This window comes from Myodes glareolus, chromosome 10, assembly GCF_982192425.1.
Source record: "Myodes glareolus chromosome 10, mMyoGla1.1, whole genome shotgun sequence".
In the NCBI taxonomy this organism is placed as follows: domain Eukaryota; kingdom Metazoa; phylum Chordata; class Mammalia; order Rodentia; family Cricetidae; genus Myodes; species Myodes glareolus.
In genome coordinates, this window is record NC_142035.1 from 84,390,684 (window position 1) to 84,414,977 (window position 24,294).

The 24,294-nt window shown below is 41.4% G+C and overlaps 1 protein-coding gene across 4 annotated transcripts; it reads left to right on the forward strand.

Moving 5' to 3' along the window:
• The first annotated feature begins 574 nt into the window (after positions 1–574).
• Api5 (apoptosis inhibitor 5) lies at positions 575–24,260 on the forward strand. 4 transcript variants are annotated; one of them, XM_048443589.3, is made up of 14 exons: positions 575–786; positions 8,517–8,678; positions 10,356–10,449; positions 10,885–10,950; positions 11,426–11,577; positions 12,455–12,661; positions 13,215–13,319; positions 14,419–14,508; positions 15,444–15,625; positions 16,450–16,543; positions 16,965–17,021; positions 18,457–18,533; positions 18,991–19,177; positions 22,188–24,260. In XM_048443589.3, the coding sequence occupies exons 1-13, from the start codon at positions 718–720 to the stop codon at positions 19,166–19,168; spliced, it is 1,533 nt and encodes a 510-aa protein (XP_048299546.1). In that variant the 5' UTR covers positions 575–717; the 3' UTR covers positions 19,169–19,177; positions 22,188–24,260. The 4 variants fall into 4 exon arrangements, with proteins under 4 accessions (XP_048299546.1, XP_048299547.1, XP_048299545.1 ...); XM_048443590.3 differs by having other exon boundaries at positions 22,193–24,260; XM_048443588.3 differs by having other exon boundaries at positions 576–786; positions 18,991–19,127.
• The last annotated feature ends 34 nt before the right edge of the window (positions 24,261–24,294 follow it).

Sequence of the window (24,294 nt, forward strand, 5' to 3'; positions counted from 1 at the left end):
TTATATGGCAAGCACATTTTACCCTTGGAACTATGGCCTCATAACCTTGGTTTTTGAGGCAGGTCTCTTAATGAATTTGGAACTGCCTGATTTGAGCTAGCCAGTTCCAGCCAGTTCCAGCAATTCATCAGTCTGCATCTTGCAGGTGCAGAGATCACAGACTCACGCGCTGCCCCATGCCACTTTTTACATGGGTTCTGGGGAATCTAACTCAGGTCCTCAGCTTGTCCCACAAGCTGAGCCATCTTCCCAGAACCCCTCTCTCTTTTTAATCACATTTGAATGTTTTCCCTTATTGCGACCCTCCTGGATGAGAAGGAAATGGAGCGTGTGAATTCTCAAACATTGTGTGCTTTCAACTTAGCTCTGTATCTTCCTATTTCTGGTAAATGTAAGAACTTGGCGGAGCAGAAAAGCAATTTCCACCAACGGGCACCAGCTCCTTTAGTCCTTCTTGTTTCTTTTCGCACCGCCGAGCGGTAGGGGGCGGTAGATCCCGGGACGAGGCTCGGCTGCCTCCGCGGGCCGCTCCCGACGCGTCCGTGTCTGCGTAGACGTTGGGGGCGGGGCCGTGCTGTGCGCGGTGACTGGTGGCGGCCCCGGCGGTAGCTACCGGCGTAATAGTGCGGTCGACGGCTTAGATAAGTTCCGTGGAGGCGGCGGTGGCGCCGACTACGTGGTGGGCGGCGGGAGCGGGCCCGGAACTTGGCGCTCAGCATGCCGACGGTGGAGGAGCTGTACCGTAACTACGGTATCCTCGCCGATGCCACGGAGCAAGTGGGCCAGGTAGGTCCGCGGCCTGGAGGGCCCGCCGCTCGGGGAGTTGGGCTCCCGCCGCACTGGGCCACGTCGCGGGGCGCGCACTCGGGGCGGGAACGCGGGCTCGGCCTGCTCGGGAGCGCGCGGTCCCGCAGTCCGGCCTTCCCACGGTCTCCCGGGACCCACATCCAGCCGCTCCGCCTTTCGCATTTCCCGGACTGTGATGAAATGGAAAGTTTTCCTCAAGAGATCAAAATTGTCGGTTCTGGAGGCAGAAGTTGTGAATGGTGTAGAAAGAGTAGGATACAGGGCTTGTGCAACGCGCCGGCGGGGCCCTGCCGCCCGGACTTGGATAGGAGCTGGCGGCGGCGGCGTTCGGGCGCCTGGCGGACACCCAGCTGTGGCGGGCGTTGGAGGCGCGGTGGCAGCTTCGTGCTCCCCCGGCGACTAGTGTTGCGCGGGGAAAGGACAAGCGTTTTGTGTTGTTTCTCACTGGAAGAATTTTTGTGAAGAAAGTCGCAGGGCTGTGGAGAGGGGGGCGATAAAGCCCCAAATAGAATGTTCTAAGAAGTGCTCTCCACTCATTTTTTCCCCAGGTATAGTTTTCAGGACCCTGCTGAATTCCCCGTCTAGGTCTTGAAGCTTTGTTTTGAACTTGAGTTGTTAAGGTCAAATGCTTGTCCTCTGGGAAAAAGAAGCCAGGCTGGCAAGAGGTTTTAGAAGTCCACGTTTTCAGTGCGTAGACGCTTTAGTGATTTCTCTGTGCCTCATCCCGTAGCATAGAAAGCGAAACGTCCTTGAGCTGAGCGGTGGGGGAGTCCTTCCTGTCCCGTGGGACGTCTGCAGTTCTAGTAGAACCTTATGAAGTTTGCGGGGAAGGGGGGCGTGTTAGAACTTAACTCAGTATTACGAATGTACCAATTTCAAGTGATTTTGTTATGCCCAAATCCGCGGGGTCCCTACAAAAGCCAACAAAGGAGATCGAGTCCCATGTGTCAAAACAAATAGCCTTCATCGAGTTTGCAAACTCGGTCTCTCTGCACGTCCAACGTATATCCGGAGAGTCCCGAGCTCAATTAGAATTGGGTTTTTATAGTAGTAGAGGTGGGAGTGAGGGTTTTCTGAGGTTTAGGGCCCCTGATAGGGTGACATTTGTCTAGGGGTGTCTTGTCGAGGTACGCTGGCAGGTGTCTCTATCTCCAACTCTTGGAGTGCCAGGCATTTCATTTGAATGGTCTGCTCTTGGGTGGGGGTCAGGCAACCTCGGCCTGTGGTTCCTCCTGCAGCCAGGCATTGTCTCAGGGTAAACTGTTGAGACTCCAGACTCCATTTAAATTCATCGATGGCCAGAGTCCCAGGTGATAATGGTTGGAAGTAAAGAGCTTCCTTTGGGTGACCTGCCCAGACTTAGTTTATCATGGCTGGCCCCCACAGTTTTCCTTCCCTACTTCCATGTCTGTGGGGGCTTTATTATCAGAATGTGAAGGTTCGCCCTGACAGATGTGTATACGCTGTTAGAACCCTTGTAAAGCAGGATTTTTCTGCCTACTACGATAAGATGAAAAATAACAATGGTCAGTCATAGAGGAATTCTTTGTTCCTAGGAAAAGTGATACGGCAGCCTTGACCAGAGTGCTTTTGTTGGTGTTTGTAACTGAGTTAGGGAGGAGTGTAGTGATACTTCATTTGTATTTTAATAAATAAAGCTTGCCTGAAGACCAGAGAGTAAAGCAGCCCCACTGGTCAGCCTCACAGACCAGGCAGTGGTGACACGTCTTTAATCCCAGTAGCCACACTAGTTTGCCATGGAAACTGGCGGGCAGTGCTGTTGCATGCCTTTAATCCCAGCACTAGAAAGGAATATCAAGACGGAGGAGCCAGCTCTCAGTCTCATTCTGAGGATTCCTGGAGTCTGGATCTCCATTTTCAGACTGAAGTAGAGGTAAGAGCCAGTGACTGGCTTTTTTGCTTTTCTGACTTTAAGATTGAACCCCAATATCTGAATTTTTATTAACCGTGCTACAGAGGCGTGTGGCTGACTGCTTACCAAAAGTTAAATTTGTCGCACATCAGCAAGAGGGGTCAGGGATGGAGCCTAGAATAGGGATTCGTTTCTGGTTCTAGAATGGTACTCTCCTGTTTTAGGTTTTCGGGGTTTTTGTTGTTGTTGTTTGTTGTTTGCTTCTCTGTTTTTGGTTTGTTGTTTAGTTGTTCAAGACAGGGTTTATGTCTGTAGTCTTGGTTGTGCTGGAACTTGCTCTGAAGAGCAGTCTGGTCTCAAATTCAAAGAGATCCGCCTGCTTCTGCCTCTCGCGTGCTGGGATTACCAGGTGTGTACCACCACTGCTGCGTCCAAGAATGGTGCTCTCCTAAAGAGATAAATTGGGAATTTTCCAGGGAAAACTTAGAGACTGTGTACTTGCTGCTGTCTCATTCCCCACTGATTTTTGCTGAAGTAGGGAAAGTATTTTTTGACAACCACCTATTAGAGTACATTAGGGCAGATGGAAACCAAGTTCAGTTTGTGTGGGAGGGGAGGTATCCTTTTCTGAAATGCTTGAAACCACACACGTGTAAGTTGTTCTTTAACTTTCCATTTGACTTTGGAATACTGTAGACGGTATATGTTGATGAAGTGCCAGGCCCCAGTGTGACCTGGGTTTGAGAAATGAGAGTTGCAAAGGTCTCTTATCATTTAACTTTTTAATTTCATTTTTGCTGAGTGTGTGTGTGTGTGTGTGTGTGTGTGTAAAGATTCATGTGTTTATACCTGGCGCACACAACGTGGAAGCCAAGGTTGACATCAGGTGTTCTCCTTACTTACCATCCACCCTATTTTTTGAGATAGATTCTGACTAAATCTGGAGTTCACCGCTTCTGCCAGTCTGGCTATTTAACAAGCCTAGAAATCTTCTTGTTTCTGCCAATCCTAGTGGTGGGATTACAGATGCACAGTGTGAGCCAAACTTTTATGTAGGTTCTGGAGTTTGAACTCAGGTCCTCATCATATGGTAAGCATTTTACCTGCCGAGTCATTTCCCCAGCCCCCCTACGTTATCTTTATGATAAAAAATGATGTTGAATTGATAACTCTCCTCAGGAGAGCAAAAATGGCTTTCTTGAGGTAAAACTGCTGTTTGTGAAGAGTACTTAAGAAACAGAAGGTGAAAAGGACGAGTTTTTCTGGCTCAAGTGAGTGCTGGCGATTTCAAGGATGCTATATCGTGTTTGAGCATCTGCCAGGTGCTAAGCGCTGGGCATTGGGACCCAGCATGATGGCTTGTAGATAGTGGGTAGTCAGCATCTTCATGACACTGCAGTAAGTCCTGTCTGTGTGGTTCTTCTTCCCTTTGAGAGAAGATGCCTGGAAAGGCTCTCCAAAACACATAGTGGGCTTAGGATGTTGCTGCAGTTTTAACTAACCAAAGGCAAGTGCTAGCTGAGACACATAAACCATTGTAGAAAGAGATAATACCTTTTGTGTTTAGTAAAATAAAGTTTCATGTTACATTCTCTGACAGATTGTTATGTGGACCGTTCTCAAACCGACTTTGACAGTTTTTGATCTATTGTCTTTAATTTGATTTTTCAGCTCTGCTACTGCAAACCATTCTTTCCCTCTCTAGGTCTCTCTTTCAGAGCAGAACCCCCAAATACAAAGAAACACACAAGTCCTCTCAGGCCTAGAAGGACACAGTGGGTGCACGTGTGTATACATGCATCTAGAGGCTAGAGGTCACCTCTATTCCTCAGGAGCTGTCCACCTTGTTTGATGAACTAGTCTCACTGGGACCTGGAGCAGGGAAGCTCCAGGGATCCTCCTGTCTCCACTTCCATTGGGATTGCAAGCAGTACCATCATGCCTAGCTTCCCCAGACATCCTGGGTTTTGCACTAGAAAGTGGCAGTCACTTTCTAGACAGCAGTCTCCACAGATACCAGCCTCCCTCCCCCAAACCTTATTAGCTAGTTCCCCTCAAGCAACAGATCCTTCTCTCTCTCCCTCTGTTTTTTTTCATGAAATTTTTATTGTTTTGTACTAGTTTTTCCATTAGAGTGTATCAGATTCCCTGCAATTGGAACTATAAACAGTTATGAACTGCCACGTGGATGCTAGGAATCCATCTCCCCTCTGGAAGAGCAGCCAGTGTCTTAACCACTGAGCCATCTCTCCAGCCCAGATCCTTTGTCACTGTTTCTTCATTTATTAATAGTACTTCATGTTTGCATTTTATTTTATGTATAGATTTTTCTTATTCCTTTACTAAATTATAAAGTTGTGGGGGATAAGTGTTAAATCCTTGCACTGTATCTAGGAAATAATGTCTTACGGTTAAATAGATACAAAAAAGGTAAAAAATTTACAAAGTCTATCTGATAAATGAAGAGAGCTTTACTTTATAGACAGGTGAGAATCTGCATTTCTAATAAGCAGATTGCAGGTGATAAATTCTAAATAACTGTTCTTGTCTCAGAATATCATTCTCCTGTCAACTACAGGTGCTACACGTGCCTCCCCCATTCCAACTCTGCTCCTTCAGGTCTTCTCCTCTGGCTCTCCTCACTGCATTCTGACTCCAGCCTCCAAGTAGCCATGATAGAACAATGTGTAACCCACCTTTATTTCACATTTTAACTTAATTTTAAAATGTAAATACTTTACTTGTCTAGTGGAAACCTCCATATTCCCAGCACTCTGGAGGAAGAGGGAGAAGGAGGAGCCCTAAGCCAGCCTAGACTGTATAACAAGTTTTGGGCCAGCTTGAACTACATGTGATATTCTACCCTGTAAAAACTTATTGTCTAGCCTGGAGAGCTGGCCCATTGGGTAAGTCACCTGCCATCAAGCCTGATGACCTGAGTATAGTTTCTAATACCTACATGGAAGAAGGAAAGAACCAACTACCTCAGGTTTTCTTTTGACCCTTCCTAAGCTGCCTTGGTACGTGTGTCAAGACAGCTGTTAAGAGACTGGCAGCAGGCTGACCTGAGGCGTTGTGTAATCCCAAAGCTCTGATTTTGTGCATTGCCTCCTGAGGTGGAAGAGACTTGACTTGCTGACTTGTGATTCATGAAATAACACTCTTTTAGTAGCTTTATTCCGTATGATTAAACTACAGTCAAGGACCAAGTTCAAATTCTGAAAAGTATATGAAAATACTAGCAACCTAAGTAGTATAAGTGTTTGTATAAATACAAACACTCTTGAGTCAAGGAAGAAAGCAGTTATATAGTTTAGCTGAAACCCTATTTTCTTTCAGTGTTCAGTTGTATTTGAGGTTATTTTGCACCGCTAGGCATGGAACCCGGTGCTTACTGTGTGCTAGGCAAGGGTGGCACTGCTGAGCTGCATCCCAGCCCCTTCATCCTTTTCTTTACTCAAAAAATATATTTATGTGAAAGTCCCATCCTTCACCTAGTCTCTGACCAGTTAATGCATACTGCCTATGTTTTGAACATCACTGCTGCAGCTAATTTTGTTTTATTGGTATATTTTCATTATATTTTATATATGTACATAATGTATTTTTATCATACCCTGTTCACTCTCTCTACTGATCCCTTCCTTTTTCCAGATAGTCCCATTTTCATGTTTTAATTTTGTTGTTTATGACCCAGGAGTTTGATCCGGATTACACAGGAGCATAGATGAGGGGTTATTTACAGAGCATGGGTACTTTGCTAATGCCTCCACCACTGAAGAAAATGTCTTTCCCTCCCCTGGCAACTAGTAAATGCTTAGAGATCTTGGGGAGGGGTGCAGGGAGGGATGCTGTCTCATGCATTCCTTCCACTCTGCCAGGACGGTGGCTGGCCCAGTCTTGTGCAGGTATCACAGCTGCTGTAAATTGAGGATGCCACAACACTGCACTCCATCCTCTGAATCTGCTGTTCTTCTGCCTTACCTTCTGTATGTTCCCTGAGCCTGGAAGGGATGCCCTATGTCCCACTTTGGCTGTGTTTGCAATAGTCACTTATTCTCAGTACTTCTGCCATTCCTTTCTCCACTGCAAACAAGTTTCTCTGAGCAGTGCTGGCAGCAGCACTAACCTATAAGATAAGTATAATTATTTAGATGGCAGTTTGATGAGCACATGTCCATTTTAGCAAAACAACAGCTGTGGTTTCCCCACGTGCCCCTATGACCTTTCTGGCCACAAGCCTTCTGACCAGGTTTACAGTACCAGCTGTGAATTCCTTCATATGGATTGAGCCTCAGTTCCAGTCAGAAAACAATTGGCTACTTACATAACAGAATCACCACTGTTTCTCCAATGGGCATATCTTGCTTTGCATGTCAGGGTGCACAGCTGAGTAAGACTGTTGCTGACAAGGCTCCCCTGCAATCTGCAGAGTACCATTGTGGCCATCGGGAATGAAGCTTCCAGCTTATTTTCAGCCTGATTTCTCTGTGTCCCGCAACCAGAGCATGTAGTATCTTCATCAGTAAGGTCTTACTACCTAGTTCTGATGGGCAGCCAACCACAGTGGCAATTGCCTGTTTTCTTTGGGGAAATCTTAGATGCCTCTGTCACCAAGAATGCATAGGGAAGGAGCCCACCTCTCGCACTTGGGTTTTTACTTAATAACCTACACATTCTGGGAATGCCCAGAAGGCACCTCTGTTCAAACTCTTATTCTTAAATTAGTTTATCAATGGCCAGACTTCCTCTTGCTTTCCGTACAAGTATTCTACGCTCACCCCTCCCTGCCCATGCACACAATTCTTTCAGTAGAATACATTGATGAAAGTGATTCAAATTGTACCTTATATTTTTCTTGAAGGAACACCTTTAGAGTTCTATTTTATTATTGTTGAAAACATACCAAAACATGATTTTAGAAAAGCATCAAAAATATTTACAGTTGAGCTGGTGAGGTGCCTCAGGGACTAAAAGCTCTTGTTGCTGTAGTTCAGAGGATCTGCTCTTCTGACCACTGTAGAGACTGAATATACAAAGTGCTTACAGTTAATGCTTCTGTTGTTTTGAGACAGTGTCTCACCGTGGAACTGTTTGGCCTGGAACTCACTTTGTAGACACCAGGCTGGCCTCGAATTCACGTGGACCCCACAGCCATGCTGGGAGAGAGGTGGATAGAGCTGTGCACTATTTGGAATATTTTATGCTGCTGGCAGTCCAAAGTACCACTAAATAATAAGTCACTGATTCCTGGAGATGCTGTTTTATTTTCTATATTAGTAATTACTGAATTTCAGAAATGTATTTCTTTCAACTTCCTCAAGATGCTAATTAGAACAGGTCCATGTAGGTGGGAGGCAGGGTAAGAAAAGGTCTTGCTATGTAATTTAGGCTGTCTTCAAATTTGCCACCTTCTTTCTTCAGCCTCCTGAATGCCAGCTAGCATTACTCTATGCCTGGCCACAGGCATCTTTTAGTAAATGTAACACAACTGTGAGACTTCTACAATATCTTTCTCCATTTTAAAAAGCATGACAGAGTCACAAGGCCTGGTGATACCTAAATGAAGGGATGTTGAGCTATTGAGCATCTTACTTGCTTTTCTTCTACTTAAAATTAGGGTCATATTTCCCTCGTTCCTAATTGACAAATAAAACAGACTCGGCAGTAGGGAATAAGGAAATAGAGTAAAAAAGGTCATGTCTAATTTAAGCACTAGTTTTGGAACTAGTGTAAAACTCTAGTGTTTCTAAATATTGGAAGCATCCATGCATGTGTAGTAAATCTTCCTGTGCTTCTAGTTCTTCAGTATTGTTTCTTTTTGTCTTCCTTCCAGCATAAAGATGCCTACCAAGTGATCCTGGATGGTGTGAAAGGCGGCACCAAGGAAAAGCGATTAGCAGCTCAGTTTATTCCAAAATTCTTTAAGCATTTTCCAGAACTGGCTGACTCTGCAATCAATGCACAATTAGACCTCTGTGAGGATGAAGATGTGTCAGTAAGTTTATGATTGACACTTGAGTAAGCTTTCTAGTATTTGTTTATGTAAAAGTAACATGATCAAAGTAGTGATCAGTCCATAATCTGCTATCATAATATGGTCACATTATACCAGACCCCAAAAAATACTAAGTTTATTATCTTGTATTTATAAAAAAATGCATGGAATAACATTTTTGTTTTGCTTTTTCATTATTCACTGATAAAAATGGAATGTAGCTCACATCTTAAATTGTTACTCATATTTTGTATATTAGACTGTTAATGCAATTTTTGTACTGATAGGTGTAGTATATGTGTCACAGAAGTACTTGGTCACTGTAATACTTGTAACTGATTATCAGATTAAGCATTGACCCTTTTCTCATGGTTCAGAATTTACCATTAGCATTTCTAGTTACTGGTGTAGGCTTCTAAAATTTTTTCAGCTATTAGCTCTTAACTTTCTAAATGAAATGAATCAACCACTAGCATTTCATGCAGCAAATGACATATAAACTCTGCATCATTTTTGATGGAAGAGCTAGTAAATTGGAATCTTTTTTTAATTCAAATTAAGTAGTCATTGTAGAAGGCCCTAAAATAATTCTTGGTGAGGACTCCGTCACGGTTGCTGTTGTAAAGGAGCAGTATATTAACATACCTAAAAGTCACAGCCCAACAGCTGTATATACAAGTCACATACAAGCGTGTTTGTTACCAGTGAACTCCCTGCTGCAGTCCAGTATTTAATATCTCTTCCAGCTGCGTTTGTCTTATTTATTCTCTGAATAAATTTTACCTGAATAGTAAACTGAGCCAGTGGCATGTATCTTAGTCCCAGCTACTCAGGAGGCTAAGACAGGAGGATTCCTTGAGCCAAGAGGTTTATGGCCTGTCTTGGCAACATAGCAGTATCATGTCTCAAAAACAAACAGAGGGGACAAATTGTTTTTCAAACTGTTACAAACAGGAAGATGGATCAGCAATTAAGAACACCTGTTGCCCTTCTAAAGAACCTATCACAGCACCCACTAGTGCTCACAGTGGCCTCCAACTTCAGTTCCATTGGATCCAGTGTCCTCTTCTGTCATTCTGTCCTTTCTGGATACTAGCGCGCACACACACAAAACAAGAGACAGACAGACAGACATAAATAAAAGTAAAAATTTCCCCCCGGCCCACCAAAAATTTTTTAGCCTGGCAGTGGCAGGTGGATCTCTGTGAGTTCAAGACCACTCTGGTCTACAGGGTGAGTTCCAGGATAGGCCCCAAAGTTACAGAGAAACCCTGTTTTGAAAAAGAAAGAAAGAAAAAAAAAAGTAAAAATCTTTAAAAAATTTGTCTTTATGGCTGGTGAGATGGCTGACCAGGTGAAGATGCTTTGTACATAAGTCTAACCTAAGTTCGGTCCTCAGATCAGGACCTATGTCAAGGTGGAAGGAATGAATCAATTCACAGAGTTATCTTCTGACCTCCACATGTGCATTTGGGCCATGTGTACCTCCCTCCCCCATCCTCCACAAATGTACACAGTAATAAAAGTATCTTAAGAAAAAGCATCTTGCATTTTATGATTCATGTGCTCCTTAATATGGTTTCTTAATATGGTTTTAGTTGTCTTAAAAGATGAGTTTGTCATGAAGCCATTTTAGTTAATTTTTTTGTTTGTTTGTTTGCTTGAAATCATGCTCAGATACGACGCCAAGCCATTAAAGAGCTGCCTCAGTTTGCCACAGGAGAGAATCTTCCAAGAGTAGCAGATATACTGACCCAGCTTTTGCAGACAGGTGAGAGGTTCCTTTGTCGCCTTTGCATCTAAATATCCTCTCTGGAATACTTGCTGTTCTTGACTCTGTTATGCATGGGCAATGAGCATGGAGGCCCAGCCTCAGCCAGATGACACTGAACTTCTTTCTTTCATTCAGTATTATGAAACTCACTGGCTTCTGAGTCTGTGACTTGTTTTGTTTAAAATTCTATTTATAAAGGCATAATGGTAGGCTTCTCTTCAGACACATTATCATTTCACCTGTTTCCTGTGGTGCTGTCCCAGGCATGCCCCGTGACGTTCTGATGTGTCCCCATCCTCTGAAAGAGTTGCTTAGTGGCTGTAGGTTGCTTGTTCCATCACCTGAGTAAAACTTTGTTGAGTCTTAACTTTGAAAATGAAGGGGTTACTTTCAGTTTATCCTTTATTCTTCATGCTACTGTTCTCTCCCCAGATGACTCTGCAGAATTTAACTTGGTGAACAATGCGCTATTAAGTATATTTAAGATGGATGCAAAAGGTAAAGCCAGTTCTATTTCTGAATCATGCTTGGAGTCTTAGGAAACCAGGAGGCCTGGGCTTTACTCGGGTCTTTTTTATAAAAATGATGACTGTTCTGAAAAGGGGCCTCCCAGCTTAGATGTTTGTGACTAATTACTAAGTACTACTTACAATTACCAAGAAGTAATTGTAAAATAAATAAATAAATAAAACAGTTCAAATTTCCCCTCAAAATATGTTGGAAAAGTTCCTTTGGCAACTTTAAAGAATTCTTCCAAAATACTTGGACTTTATGGACATGGTTGAAACGAAATGCCAGTTATACTCAAGCTGATGCCCTAGGAGCAGAGCATGTGGCCTTTTGGTTTGAGCTGTAAAGATTTCAGACTGACTTTGGCCAGCATTGATAGTCTTGGGGTGTTTATTCCTTGTTTGAACAATGATGAGATAGATGTAAATGCTTCACACTATACAGTTGCTCTTTTGCTTTATAGGAACATTAGGTGGCTTATTTAGCCAGATTCTTCAAGGAGAAGACATTGTTAGAGAAAGAGCAATTAAATTCCTGTCCACAAAACTCAAGACGCTCCCAGATGAAGTGCTAACTAAGGAAGTTGAAGAGCTCATCCTCACTGAATCCAAAAAGGTCTGTTGAAGTCCCCTTGAGATTCACTGGTAATTGTCAGTGTTGGGCGTGGATGAGAGACGTGTTTCACTGCAAAAGTGTTCTTTACCTGCTTTTACCAAAACTCCTTCACACACTTAAATGACTCAGACCACTCTAAAGGGTATAATCATGTTGAAATCCTTGGTGGTGCTGTACTAATGACTCCTTATTCTTCTTTTCCATCTTGAGATGGTCAGAGTATTCTGGAGCATTTTAAAATGAGATAGCAAAGTGAAATAATGGAAACAATTTTTTTTTCCTTGCCTGTAAAAATCTTTCAAAAGTATAAAAGCATTTGTATGAACTGCTTACCTTGTTGCTGTGGCAGTAAACAGACTTCCACCATGTTGGACTATGCAAAGCAAGCAGGTAGTACCTTATATACCCTAGTAATGCTGTAGCTTAAGTTTTTAAGAAGTGCTTAGCATTTTAATAAGCACTCCTGGACAGTAAAGACTTACAAATACACAATAGGACAGATTTTCTTCATCATTTCTATCACTCCCCATCCTCACCAGGAATGTTTCTATGTATTTTTCTTATTTATTTTGTAAATTTTAATCTGAGTTATACTGTAAATCTGAAGCTCTATGTGTTGGTGGTGCTTTATATGTCAAAAAAGAAAATTTTTCTTTAGAATAATTTTGGTCCTCTTAAAGAATACAGCTTTCCCTTCCTCTGAACTTAAAACTTATCCTTTTATCATACAGAAGCATTAGGATATAACTGAAATAATGCCACTCTTGCTATTAAGCTCTCGCTCGTTCTCTCTCTTCCTCCCTCCCTCCCTCCCTCCCTTCCTCCCTCTGCCCCTCCTACTAATAAAAATGCTGTTCTTATGACCTTTTTTTTTCAGGTCCTGGAAGATGTGACTGGTGAAGAATTTGTTCTGTTCATGAAGATACTGTCTGGGTTAAAAAGCTTACAGACAGTGAGTGGAAGACAGCAGCTGGTCGAGCTGGTAGCGGAACAGGCTGACCTGGAGCAGACCTTCAGCCCCTCAGACCCCGACTGTGTGGACAGGCTCCTGCAGTGCACCCGGCAGGCTGTGCCGCTCTTCTCTGTGAGCTCTGTTCCACATAGATGATACTAGGGTTACTCTTAACTATGTCCGTATTTACTTGAACATTCCTCAGACCTTCCCACGACAGCGATCTTAGTGTGGTGGAGCATGTAGAAGCGGAGTGACACTGTAGGAACCCAGAGCAGCAAGAAGTAGCTCTAAGGGGTTGCTTAGAAACTTTGAGAGGTGTGAGAACTTACATTCTGTCTCCAGCTTTGTTTCCCTTGGATGAGTTTTCTGAGATGTGTATGCCTTACTTTGAAAAACATAAAGGATCTGTCCTTATTGGGAGACAATAAGCACAGTATGTAATACTGTGCGGTGTGTAAATCCAGCACTAAAGCACTTAAGTGCCACTAACTAAACTTGAGAGTGAATCCACGTCCCAGTGTTCCATATGTGCTTCATATGCAAGGAAAGTTTAATCTGAGTTATACTGTAAATCTGTGGGATAATTAGTTCCCACTTTTAAATGGCAGTCTACTTACTATTATAATCTTTGAGAAACAGACTTTTTGTTTTGTGACTTTTGTTTTTTACATTGTTTTTACAGAAAAATGTCCATTCTACAAGGTTTGTGACATATTTCTGTGAGCAAGTTCTCCCTAATCTCAGTACCCTGACTACCCCAGTGGAGGGTCTTGATATACAGTTGGAGGTAAGAGAACACCCCTGCTTTCAGCACCAAAAAGCTGTTCCCATATTTCAGTAGGAATGTGAATCACTGGCTTAGATCTAATTTCCAAGGGGGTAATTGAAATGTCTGACAGTGGCTAGCTAGTAATCTCCTAGGTCAGAATTAATTGCATAGGAATGATTTATAGATCCCATTATAGCTGCTGCGGTGGGACAGCACTGTACGGAGTTTATGCCTTTGAAGCCTAAATATTTTTAAATAAGGTACTTAGTTGATGACAGTTTGCCAGACAGAGTTAACCTAGATTCGGCCAGTGCGATGGTTCAAGCAGGTAAAGGTTTTTGCCACCAAGCCTGTCTTCCAGTGGAGCGAGCACCCTCCTGCTTTGGATCTCAGTTGTACAGACACAGTTGTGTGGTATCTGTTGTGTTTTGTGTGTTTACTGTGTCACTTCTCCAGCATTTCTTTGTACTCACTCCTGTGTCACACCGTGTGGCACAGAACCAGACTCTGAACAGCCATAATGGTGGTGAATTGACTGAAACCTGGGAATGCACATCATTTCCTTCAACAACCTCTAGAACAGGAAATATGGGTATATATTGCTTCAGATGTCCTAGGCTAAGCTGGTCAATCTGAGATTGGAGAGAACAGGATGAACTTCCCAATACTGGCAGTTACTAGCATTTTCAGATAGTACTAGAGTCCAACTTCAGTAGTTAGTAAGAACCCACCTTAATTAAATTTGAATGACTGGCTGCTATTACACATTCAAAGTGGTGCTTGGTGGTTTAATGTATTTATCATTTTTCAGTATACTTAAACACTGTCACTATGAGCCTATAGTAGAAAGGGTCATGGGTATTCTTCTCCTTGCTCCCCACAGATATATTGGGAATTAGAGGACCTGGGTTTGCTCAGAAACGGACCTCATGTCTGACTTCATTTCATTGAATATTTAATTGTAACATTTATCTCTAGAGAATTTTCCAGTTCTAACATGATTCTGAAAAGCATAATTGAAAATAAGCACAATCTTTTAAAGGTGTAAAGAATCACTCTCATTCCATAGCTCTTGCTCATTTAAAAATAGTTCTAATGGTAAATTTGTATGTTTTAGGTATTAAAATTGTTGGCAGAGATGAGTTCATTTTGTGGTGACATGGAAAAGCTAGAAACAAATTTAAGGAAACTCTTTGATAAGTTACTGGTAAGAGCTTTCTTCTTTCCTCATGGGGTGGTCAGTTTATAACCTTAAAGACTTCATTTACGGTTCATTTCGACATGGTGAGAACTTGCTTTCGAAATGTACCTTGAACACTAATCTAGTGCGTGTTCAGGCCTCTTTGTTTCCTCCTGTGAGGAAGTCTCTTTGGATCTTGGCATTTCCTGCTGCTGATGCTTTGTGTAAAGATCACCAGTGATTTAGAAACTAGATGATCCCCTTGCTCCCAAGTCAAAGTGATATGTCCATGAAAAAGAATCACTGACTCTTGTGATTGTGCTAAGTAGTCTACAAACTGTAGCTGGCATGGCAAGGTCATTTGTTCCTGGCCACCAACTAGGTAGCTGCCTTAGGCCAAATAGCTTTAGCAACCAGGAAATAGTCTGTCAGTTAAGTTGTAATTGTGAAGAAAATAGGCCATCTGATAAAAATCATTGTCAGCATCATTGAGTGGCTCTTGTATTTGATGTGAGCAGTTACATAAATGACCAGAGGTAAGCCTTAGGCCCTTGGCATATATGGAGACATTGAACATCTGCTATTTCCAGACTTTGCAGGATATACCAGTTGTTGTAAGGCTGATATTGAATGTCTGTGCCACACTCTGAGTGTAAAGAGTATAGACTTCAGGAAAAATTTTTTTAATTCATTAAGATTATAAAGTCTTGGTGTACATTGAATCTTATCTCTGAACTTTAGTGCCTGGTGCTCTATTTCCACGTTTGTTATTAATAGTAGCAGCTGTAACATAGGTTGATAATGATAGCTGATGTGTCAGAGCCTTGGTCCAATAGGTCCTAGCTCAATTTCCAGTCTGTTTTTAGTGTTCCATGTCTTACAACCATGCCTTAGGATTACATGGGTATTTATAACAAGAGGTTTTAGAACATACTGCAAACATCTGGTCTCTCCTGTCTTAGGAGTATATGCCTCTTCCTCCAGAAGAAGCAGAAAATGGAGAGAACGCTGGCAGTGAAGAACCCAAGTTGCAGTTCAGTTACGTGGAATGTTTGTTATACAGTTTTCACCAATTGGGCCGAAAACTTCCAGATTTCTTAACAGCCAAACTGAATGCAGAAAAGCTCAAAGATTTCAAAATCAGGTAATATAAGATAAAAGTGGTTTAGTCCTTGGCAAAGATGAAAAAATCTTCAAGCTCCTTTAGCTTTAATTGTGTTTTATAATATCTGATTCTCCCCACTCTTCTTTATACAGAGGAATAAGATGGGAGCCCAGAAGACACATGTTTGTAGCGTTTCACAGATGTGACATCACAGATCTCTGGTGGGAGGGAACTTTCAAACAAATGAACTCTGATTCTTCTCACTTGCCCCATTACCTTGGGCAACCACTCTACTCCTCAGACTTTTCTCATCTGTTAGATTTGAATGACGTAGCCATGTGAGTAAGCTAGTACAAAGCCCAGCACCTAGAGGTATCGGATACCTGTCTCTGCAGCTGATGATGTGCAGCAGTGGTAGGAAAGTTAGTGACTGATTTTCATAGGATCCTTTCAATAGAATCATTCCATTAACAAACCCACATCTTACATTTTGCAGTGTTTGAGCCTCACTGTCACCTGCTAACTAGCCTCTAATTTTCCACTGGGAGTGGTTTACTATGAACATACAGGCATCATGGCTCACAGACTCTATAGTCAAGAAGCTAAGGTACAATAATCACTTGGGCGCAGTAGAGGCCAACCTGGACAGATAGCGAGTATCCATCTCAGCATCAAATGCCTGATGAAATACTTGATCAGAAACAAACTACTTTTAAAAAGTGCCTGTTTTGTTTGTTTGTTTGATTGATTGATTGATTGTTACATGTAGCCATTTTTTTGCAGTGTGGATTGTTCCGCCACAGTAGATTATTTAAGAACAAAATTGAAGTGATGAATTACTGATTAAATACTTTGTCATTTAGGTTGCAATACTTTGCTCGGGGCCTTCAGGTTTATATCAGACAACTTCGATTGGCTCTCCAGGGTAAAACAGGCGAGGCCTTAAAAACCGAGGAGGTAAGAATGCTGGCTGATGACACAAAAGTTGTCAGTCCCATGACAGACTTTGGGTCCTTGCTGGGATTTAGGTCCCCCTGATCTTCATAATAAAAGCCAGCTTCATCACACTCCTAACAACACTTTCCAGTTTTCATTAAACTTCCTATAGTTTATACTGGTTTCCTTTAAGAAGATTCTTAGAAAACTATATGCCCTGTGTGTTTTTCAGATGAATTACAGGTCGTCCTTTCTCTAGCCTGCCAGAAGCATGGTTGATTTGCTTAGTATGAGAAATGGGGAAGGAACAAAAACACATTCTCTATAGATTTAAACCTCTGCCTAGAAATTCTCTACCTAGAGATGTGAATCTGGTTGCATGCAGAATGGGATGTACACACAGAAATTACTGATTTTAATTTTCTGTTCCCTTTACATACAGAACAAGATAAAAGTTGTTGCCTTGAAAATAACAAATAATATCAATGTTTTAATCAAGGTGAGTCCCTTTTTCCCTGACCTGCCAGCTAACAGAGTCAGTGCAAGAGGTTTTCTGTGTGTCTGCAATAGGGAGATGTCGTTTCCTTCCCAATATTTGCCTTCCTAATTTAAAAACTTTATACTTCTTTGTAATACTAAGTGATATTTCTTGAAGGTTGGAAAAGATGAGAGAGCCATGTGAAGCAGTCAGCAGATAGAGGTGGACTTGGAAAGTTCTGGTGTGTTATTTTTGTTTTGAAGACTTGACTTTTTTTTAAAAGAATGATATATTCATATTTTGTGCAAATTGGTTTTTTGCCTACATGGTGTCTGGGTTGAGGGTGTTTGCATCATCTGGAACTGGAGTTACAGTTGTGAGCTGCCATGTGGATGCTGGAAATTGAACCCAGGTCCTCTGGCAAAGTAACCAGTGCTTTTTACCACTGAACCATCTCTGCTGCCCCCAGTTCTGGTGGTCTTAATGTTATTGGGTCCTTTTGAAAGTCAGTGAACTTGGCATTGCCTGTTGTAATAATGGGCAGTGCTGTGCAGCACATGGAAGGTTCTCCTGTGGCCTTCTTTATCTGTTATTCATTCGACTAGTGGTACCTTGCCTTTAAGTTATAATTACCCTCCTGTTCTTTTTCCTAAATATCTGCTAGTGTGTAACACCCAGAGCATAAAGCCTGACAGTGAGGACAAGTATGCCATCAACTAATGTAGTAGAAATGCTATGGAGAAAGTGCTTTTTATCCAGGAGTGGACAGCATTCCAGAAAAAACGATAGTGTCATTAGACATGGAGGATGAGTGTCACGTTGCCAGGATAAGAAGTGAAAAGGCATTCAGAGCAGAGTCAGTGAATGTGTGGTGTGCTTTATAATTCTACCATTCAAAAGGTAGAGGCAGGAGGATCGCTACAAGTTCAAGATAGGCCTGCTCAACAAAGTGAAACCATCCCTCGTCAACACTCAGCCCTAACATACAACTCCTTTGAAAGCTACTATTTATTACCTGGGTTCAATCAGTGCCCATGTAAAAAGTCAAAGTACATGCATGGAATGCCAGCACTAGGGAGGCAGAGACAGTGAACCCTGGAACTCGTTGGCCAACAAATCTAGTACATTCTCTGAGCCCCACCCAGCTGACATTTTCTTTTTCATTGTTAAGGATTATACCCAGGGCCTCACACAAAACCAATATTTAGGATGTGATATGTCTTCCTAGCCAGGAGGTGGTGACACACACCTTTAATCCCAGCACTTAGAAGGCAGAGGCATGTGGATCTCTAAGTTTGAGGCTAGCCTGGTCTACAGAGTGAGTTCCAGGACAGCCAGGGCTACACAGAGAAGTCTCAAAAAACCAAAATCTTCCTGCCTCCTTCCTCGCCCAGTATTTTCTAACAATAGCACATCCATTAGAAATCTTGACTGATTCTTGTTTTTGTTTCTCTAGGATCTCTTCCACATTCCTCCTTCTTATAAGAGCACAGTAACATTGTCCTGGAAACCTGTACAGAAAGTTGAGATTGGGTAAGAAACGGATTTTAAAGAGATTCAAGAGTAAACAAATTCTGAGTGTATTGATAGTGAAATGATTCTCAAGAAATTGTTAAAATATGATGTTCAGAAAGAGGATTTAAAGTACAAGTCTTATGCCAAGGCTTTACAAGAGAGGGTGGTCGTGACAGTCCTGGAGTGCTTGGTTATGTTTGCATTCCTGTCATATTACTAGACTTTGTTGGTAGGTTTGCACAGTCAACACTGCATATGTCTTTGAAACCACATGTTTCAAGTAATGTATAGCCTTGTGAATGCCCTTTAGTAATTCCCGTATAACTGTATAACCCAACAATTACTCTGATGGTATGGAACTTTGTTTACTTTCTTATGTGACTGTCTTCTTTAGCTCACAGGATAGTTTAGGATTGTGTTGTAACTTTTGGCATAATACAGTGCTTTTTAACTATTGCTTTTCCCACTGTTATAGGCAAAAGAGAGCCAGTGAAGACACAAGTTCAGGTTCACCACCCAAGAAATCTCCAGGTGGACCAAAAAGGGATGCCAGACAGATTTATAATCCTCCCAGTGGGAAGTACAGCAGCAATTTGGGCAACTTTAATTATGGTGAGCGTTTTCGTTTGGGTACAAGCAGTCCAAGAGATTAGGTAGAAGTGGTACGTGCTTTTAATTGTGAATTATATATAGTATCATAGTTCTGTTAGGTTGCTTTTCTTGAGTTAGCCTGGAAAAGGGGACCACTGGGGAAATAATTATATCCATTTCTCTATAACTCTTGTGGACTCACTTGAAAAGGAAAATATGCCTGCTGTAGTTACAGGAACCAGAAAATTGTCGTGGGCCATCGTGTCCACTTCCATGAAGGGGAAGATCCAGCTCTGGCAGGTGTGGTGTAGAGGGTCTCTGGGACTTGTTAGCCTGTTGCTGAAAATACTCAGGTTTTCTGTAGCTAGTTGGAAAAGAAGCCATAGAAACGGAGGCAGGGGGTAGAGCACTGTTTGGCTGTGAGGCTGCTGTTATGCTGCCTTCTTTTGCCCAAAACACAAACTTCCTGCCACTACTTTCTATTCCCCCTTGGCTAGGAGACCTTCCCATCTGTCCATTCTCTCTGAAGGCTCATAGAATCAGTAATGAAGTCTGTCTCTTACTGGCTTTTCCCCATATAAATTCTTTTTTGAAAGAATGAAGAACAGGCTGGGTGGTGGTGGCGCACACCTTTAATCCCAGCACTTGGGAGGCAGAGGCAGGCAGATCTCTGAGTTCGAGGCCAAGCTGGTCTACAGGAGCTAATTCCAGGACAGCCAGGACTGTAACACAGAGAAACTCTTATCTTTAAAAATCCAAGAAAAAAGAAAGAAAGAAAAAACAGAATGAAGACTACATGGGGCATAGTAATACACACCTACAATCCCAGTGCTCAGGAGGGTGAGACAGAAGAATCGTAAGTTCAAGGCAAGCCAGAGTCAGAATGAGCAGAAGTAGCCCATCCAACCCCTTTTCTTGTGTAGGAAAAGCTTAATACTAGAAACCCCAACTCTAGAGAGGCAGAGACAGGAGGCATTTAAGGTCATCATCATCTGTATAGAAGGTTTGAGGTCAGCCTGAGCCACTAGAGCGTATCTCAATGATAACAGTATCAGCAACAATCATAACAATAGCAACCAAACATTAATGTGATTGATTTTGATTGCTAAATATAATAAATTCTGCAGTATTGTTTTTAAGTATATTCTGAGCCATATTTTACTTTATATTCGATTTCTGTTTTCAAGTGACATAATGGTGACATTGTAAATTCCTCTATTGAAGAAAGCCAGCTTTAGTCTGAGAAAAGAACCCTTCTATGTAAATGAGCTCTTTTTTGTTTGGTTGGTTGGTTGACTGATTTTTCATTTTCGAGACAGTTTCTCTGTGTAACAGCCCTGGCTGTCCTGGAACTCACTTTATAGACCAGGCTGGCCTTGAACTTGGAGCTCCGCCTGCCTTTGCCTCCAGAGTTTAAAGACTTGCACCACTACTTCATGGCATTAAATGAACTCTTAAAGACTTATTTGGGGGCTATATTGAATGGTATTTATCTAACTGCATATAAATGTGCATCTCTTTGCTTCTTATCTGAAAAATAGGGATAGCAGAGCTCTTAGGAGCTTCAGATAATATTTTTGAGAGCACTTTGCAAACAGAAGAGTCTCTATTGTTTTATTACATTGGATATTATCTTCTGATAATTTTTGACTTAATGTGTTATCTGTACTAATCAGAAAATCAGCAGTTAGATGATATGATGGTATATATTAGCATGAATGAAAGTAGCCATGAGCTTTTGTACAGTACATTAAAAAGTTCCTCTTCACTTGGGCAGTCACGTGCCTACTATGAGATTCCACAGAGATTTTTGTCTCATAAAACTCTCTGTGTGCCTGATAGAAGTTGGAGAAGAAATGCAGAAAATGTGACACCTTAGCTTGTATGCTAGTAAACCAGGATGTGATTATAGTTTAATTTTAAAATCTTAAAAAAAATGAAACAAAATTCAGTCTCAAACAAGAGTGGGGTATGGTGGTAAACACCTTTAATTCTAGCACTTACGAGGCAGAGACAGACAGATCTTTTGAGTTCAAGACCAGCTTGATCTGTATATATATTACAAGTTCCAGAACATCCAAAGCTGAGAGAGACAGAGACAGAGAGATACAGAGGGAGGGAGGGAAGGAGGGGTATTGACTAGATTGGAGAAGTCTAGTTAGTTTTCTCTCTCAGATTGAATTCTTTTTCCTTCTTGCAAAAGGAGAGATTTCATCAGAAAACCATCTGATAAGCAATACTGTCAAAAATTTAAAAATGGATTGTAAAATTGACCTAAAAGGTATTTTTCAAGACCCAAAATTGTGGATCAGAAAGGTAAATGCCAGCCTTTATTGCTGCAATGAGGAAGTTCAGCACAGAGACTGACTTCATACGCCCACGATACACAGAGCAGCCTGACTGCTAACTTCAGTTTCCTCACTGGAGAGAGTCCAATTCTTCATGATCCTGTTCTCCTGTGTGCCGTGATTTTCAGCAGAAGATGTCCTATGCTCACTCAGAATATATATGTGTAACACCCAGCTTTTTGACAGTTCTAGGGAGCTCATAGAGCCCATGAAGGGCTAAAAAAAAGGCTCAGCACTGAACCTGAACTTAACGTGAATGTCAGTGAAATCACAACGAAGGACGCTGCCTTTGTGTCACATACAAAAGGGCAGCCTCATTGTCCAAATCGATAGTTTAAGATACTTCTCATATGTAAAGATCAGAGATGTTTTTGTTGCATTTTAATTCTCTAGTAAATGCAGGCATTTTAATAGTTTTATTCTTTGATAGTAATGGGCACCACAATAAAAGCTTACAAATACGATTATCCCAACTTTGTCGCTTTGCAACAACTTTGCTAATGAGAAGCATTTAACCAAACTGCTATGAAGTGTCTGGCACTCTGCTGTTTACCTCTCTGTTTCTGTAAATGTTGTCCAGGTTTAATGGACAGAATGAGTTTGAAGACAGTAGAACACCACGTTAGCTTTTATAAGGCCTGCTGCTATTTTCAGAACTACAAGCTGTATTTTTTCTATTTGCTGAACCATGAAATTCTGAGCAAGACCTAAACCATTGTTCGCTTTTTCGTAGAGCAGAGAGGAGCCTTCAGGGGAAGTAGAGGAGGCCGTGGTTGGGGAACACGAGGAAATCGTAGTCGAGGAAGACTCTACTGAGTGCAACATCACATTCTTCAGCATTGTTATGAGCTTAATATTCTTAAATCTACTACTCATTGGATTGCCGGGGATGTCCCTTTAACAGGACTGCTGCCTTCAGCTGAAAATGTAATGTTCTTTCTACCTTTGTATGTATGATCTACTTTTGTAACAGACCATGGTTGTGTCCAAGGTAAAACCACAACAATATTTTTGGATGCTTTGTCTGCAGCCTTGACTTCTTTTCAAACTAGCCTCATTATTAGACTTGATCTTGTGAATCTTGCTTTTAAACATCTTGATAATTTGTTATTAAGAACTGAGTCTAATGAAAAATTCAGTCTAGCTCGTGATCTGGTAAAGCCCATCACTTTTGAAAGCTTACTTATTTTCCTCCCCATTCTGTTCCAGTTTTTTGCCCAACACATGGAGAAGAGTAATGATCAGTCTTAACCTTTTGCTTTCATTGATTTCTAATGAAGCTGCTAGGCAGTGTATAGCATTCCTACTAAGACTCATAGAAGTTAAATACTAGCTTCTCACAGTGTACAAGTGACATTAGGTTTTTAGGTAGTAAGTTTTGCATTGCTTCCTTCACTCTCCTCCATTTTTTGGGATACAGCTTTTGAACACAGGGTCTTATTATTTGAATAGGAATACATGTGCATAATATACATACAAACATAAGCATATGTTGTGTGTATATGTGCATGCCATGGAACTTGAGTGTACAACAAATCACTACTTTAAATTCTAGGAATGGGTCATCTGACACAGTGATTATCCTTTTGAGCCTGAATCCATTACTGACTTGGTATCCAGGTTTTTACTCCAGTAGGGAGGAATTTGAGTCAGTCATACTTACATGATTAAAATTGTTTAAAACTAAAAACAGATTTCTTTTCAGAGACAAATTTGAAGACCTTGTTGGTGAAATACAGCCAGATCTGGTGTACATACAGGTTCTCGCAGGATGGATAGTTTAGGATTTGGAAACTTAACCAGGGCTACCCAGGAAAGTGACTTGATGACATACTATCATTAAATAAGAGATGCTCGCTCAGTTTGCTTTTGCCACTTTCAAAATTTAACTTCTCAGGTTATTAATCAGATTATTGTATAAGTTAGCCAGTAGTCTTTAGGTTAAAACAACAGATGGGAGGTTTGTGGAGTGCCTCATATTGTGGACATTTTTAGTGGCTCAGACCCTTTGTTCTTCATTTGAATGTTTCATATATTTTTGTTCCACAGTTAATCTTCCTTCCCTAAATTTGCTATTCAAATCAAATATTCAGATGTCATTGCTAGTAGTTTTTTTGTTTGTTGTTTTGCTGGTTTGTTTTTTTTTTCTTTTTTTTTTTTTGCGGTTTCAATTCCTACACAGGTGTCCTCATTACCATTACTTCTACACTGGGAAAAAAAGCAAAACCCCTTTGTGAGAATTACTGCATATAATTTATGGAGAAAATATTGTTAGAAGTCTAGATGATACAAGTGAGCACAACAAGTTGGTCAGCTTGACTATGGAGTGCTGGCAATAATCTCTGAACATTCCACATGATTGAGCTGAACCTAGGCTCCCTTGGAATCTGAACAGACGTAGGAACATGGGATTGCCAGTTGAAAACTGACCATTTAGTATGGACCTCAGATACATCAGCCATGGTCTAATACCATTTTGAGTACAAAAATAAATTGGACTACAGCAATATAATTTTGAACATGTTATAATTTTTCCTTTCTCTTGTCTGAGTGTATTTGTAAACTCAGCAGAAATAACTTGACCTCATGTCTAATGCAGAGCTCACTGCATTCCTCTCTCTTCCCTTTGTTCCCCTTCCCTTGCCTAGGCAATAGTGCATAACTTACTGTTCTTTTGCTTCAGAGATTTGAATGAAAATCTTCATGCCATAAATATGTTTTTTCTTCTTCAAGACACCTGTTTATCCCCTTGTTTAAATGTAAATGTTCCCTTATGGTTTTGAAATAAATTTCCTTTTGTAATTTTGTTTTGTGTCTTAAAGTGTTATAATTATAACGTA